The following is a 2,458-nucleotide window of genomic DNA, read 5'->3' as shown; positions in this document are numbered from 1 at the left end:
CGCTGCAGCCTTCTCGCAGCGATGCTTAACTGTGACGGTGGCTACTACCTGTCCACTTCCGTCAGCAAGCAGGCGTTGCCTTTCGCGCGCGTCAGTGCCACGCTGGAGTTGGTGCGGCCGCATTTCTTGCTGACACGCTCTGCCATTCTGCGGTATATAACGCATCAGCAGCAGCACTGCGCCCACGAGCTGTTTGACCTCCGCATGCCGGAGAAGCTGGAGATACGCAAGGGCAGCGTCACCATAGAGTTTCTGCGTCGCCTTCTGGACAACTACGGCTACCGCCTGCAGGAGACCGGCGGCTTCCCCGCCGCCGGCTCGGAGATGGACAGGCTGATGCAGTGGTTCTGCAGCTCCCGCACCCCGATGGCCCGTGAGCACCCCGAGTTTGGGCGGCTTCGGGACATGGTGCTGCTTGCCAAGTTCCTTGTAACGATGGAGATGCGCGACGCGCAGCTTTTGCGCCGCCGCAAGGAGCTTGATGAGTTCGCGACATTTCGCCTGACCTTCGACGAGGACACGCCCGGGCGGCAGATGAGCGCAGGATGGCGCACGCGCCCGTCGCCGCCGGAGTGGGAGTGCGTGCTGGTGCGCGGCCGCGACAGCGATATCGCCGACATCGTGGTCAAGGGCTTCGGCGACCGTGAGCTGCTGTACGGTGATGGCCTCGCGTTGCTGTCGCCCATCGACGTCAGCGTGCTGCTCGGTACCACACGGCAGCAGCAGCAGCCCACGGAGGACGACGTGCTGCACGCCTCACAGCTGCCGACATTTGGCGGCATGATGAGCGGAGAGGAGTCGGAGTTGCTTCTGTCGTGCCTCACTGCGCCGTACGTGCGGCTGCCGCTCGTGCTCGACTTCTTCGCATCGCAGGACCGCCACACGTATCTCTTCACAACGGCGCTGCAACACGTCTTTCGCGCGGTGCTTTTCGAGCCGGCGGCGTTCGTCTCGCCGGAGCAGCTGAAGCAGGCGAACCCGACGGCGGTGCCGATGCGGCTAAACGACCACCAGCGGCAGGCGCTAGAGCTGCGGCGTCTGCGGGGAGACTTGTCGGAGACAAACCACGAGCCGTGCCTCGGCACAACGTACGGGCTGCTGCTGAACGAGCTGCGGCACAGTCCCGCGGCGGTGCTCGACCCGCTGCACCGCATCCTCGAGAGCGTGGTGGAGATTGGCCCGTCCTCTGTCTACAGTGCAAACGCGTCATATGTGCTGTTCATCGTAGGCGTGGTGTGCGACGTGCTTGCGTTCTGCCGCCTCGCGCAGGAGCGTCGGTGGGTCGCGTCGGCGGTGGACCACTTGGAGGNGCTCGCGGCGTACCAGACGGCGATGCTGCAGTTCCTCCTCACAACGGTGCAGCCGATGCTGAAGGAGTGGTGCAGCGAGGGGGAGGCGAATGACGATACGCCGACACAGTGCGTTGTGCACAGCTACTTGGCCATCATCCACCGCGCGGCGTGGAAGGAGGCAGCGCGAGGAGCGCAGGGGCTGAGCCATGGGAATGCCACTGCTGCGGATGCCACTTCGACCACAGTGACAAGCATGCAACAACAACAAGAACAACAACAGCACCTGGTGGCGCTACTCGAGTCGTGTGCCTTTGTACGTGCGCGCCACAGCTTCGGCATGGGTATGCAACGCACGCAGCTCGCTGCGAAGGAGGAAGATCGTCTCCTGTCGCCGGAAGAAAAACTGCTGCGTTTCCTCCAGGCGCAAGGCTTGGATACCACACGTGCCTCGCGAAAGGTACTGGACCAGGGCCGGGAGCTGATGCTCAGCGGTGGCCGTCGCCGTGCGGTGTTCGTACAGATTTGCGGTCGCTACTACAACGACACGGTCCGGCTGCCGAACCTCACGCGCAGCGACGCCAACAGCACAACAGAGTCAAAGCAGCTCAAGCTGCCACCGGCAGACGTGCCAGAGAACGTCATCTGTAGCTACTTGCTGGAAGACCACCAGGCCATTGTGAAGTTCCTGCGCTCGCGGACTGCGGCGGAACTTACTGCTCTGTTTCAGCACATCGTGCGGGTGGTGCTGCGCGATCACCACCATAACAACAACCACACCAGCAGTACCGCCACTGGAGACGGCAGAAGCGGCAGCGACAATACCAACAATGACATCAACAGGACACAGTCTTCGTACGCGGAGGCTGCGGGCGCGACGTGGGCGCTTTCCTCACCGGGCGTGTACCGTGGCCCCGCTGCGACCGGCCTCGTCTTCCACGTCCACACGTGCGAGCTCTTCTGGCGCAACGACGAGCTGAAGCCGGTGCCGGATAGCATGTCGCACTTCAGCGACTTCGAGGCGATCCTCGGCCGCGACGTGCTGCAGTGCGGCCTCGTGAGCCGCCACGAGCACCGCCACTGGGTCCACGTCGTCGGTACGCCGTACGACGTGATCGAGTGGACGGCGCCGGTCCCGCTCGACCAGGGCGTGCGCGCGCCGCTCGTGC

The 2,458-nt window shown here is 64.1% G+C and overlaps 1 protein-coding gene across 1 annotated transcript; it reads right to left on the bottom strand.

Annotated features, from left to right (window-relative positions):
- Nucleotides 1-278: 278 nt before the first annotated feature.
- Nucleotides 279-1,154, bottom strand: DQ04_15131000 (hypothetical protein; the record flags this gene model as incomplete). Its single annotated transcript, XM_009317266.1, has 1 exon — nucleotides 279-1,154. The coding sequence occupies one exon, from the start codon at nucleotides 1,152-1,154 to the stop codon at nucleotides 279-281; it is 876 nt and encodes a 291-aa protein (XP_009315541.1).
- Between the last annotated feature and the right edge of the window lie 1,304 nt (nucleotides 1,155-2,458).

This window comes from Trypanosoma grayi, assembly GCF_000691245.1.
Source record: "Trypanosoma grayi strain ANR4 Tgr_1513_V1, whole genome shotgun sequence".
NCBI lineage: Eukaryota > Euglenozoa > Kinetoplastea > Trypanosomatida > Trypanosomatidae > Trypanosoma > Trypanosoma grayi.
The sequence above is the reverse complement of the archived record's forward strand: the minus strand, read 5'-3'. Positions and strand labels throughout refer to the sequence as shown.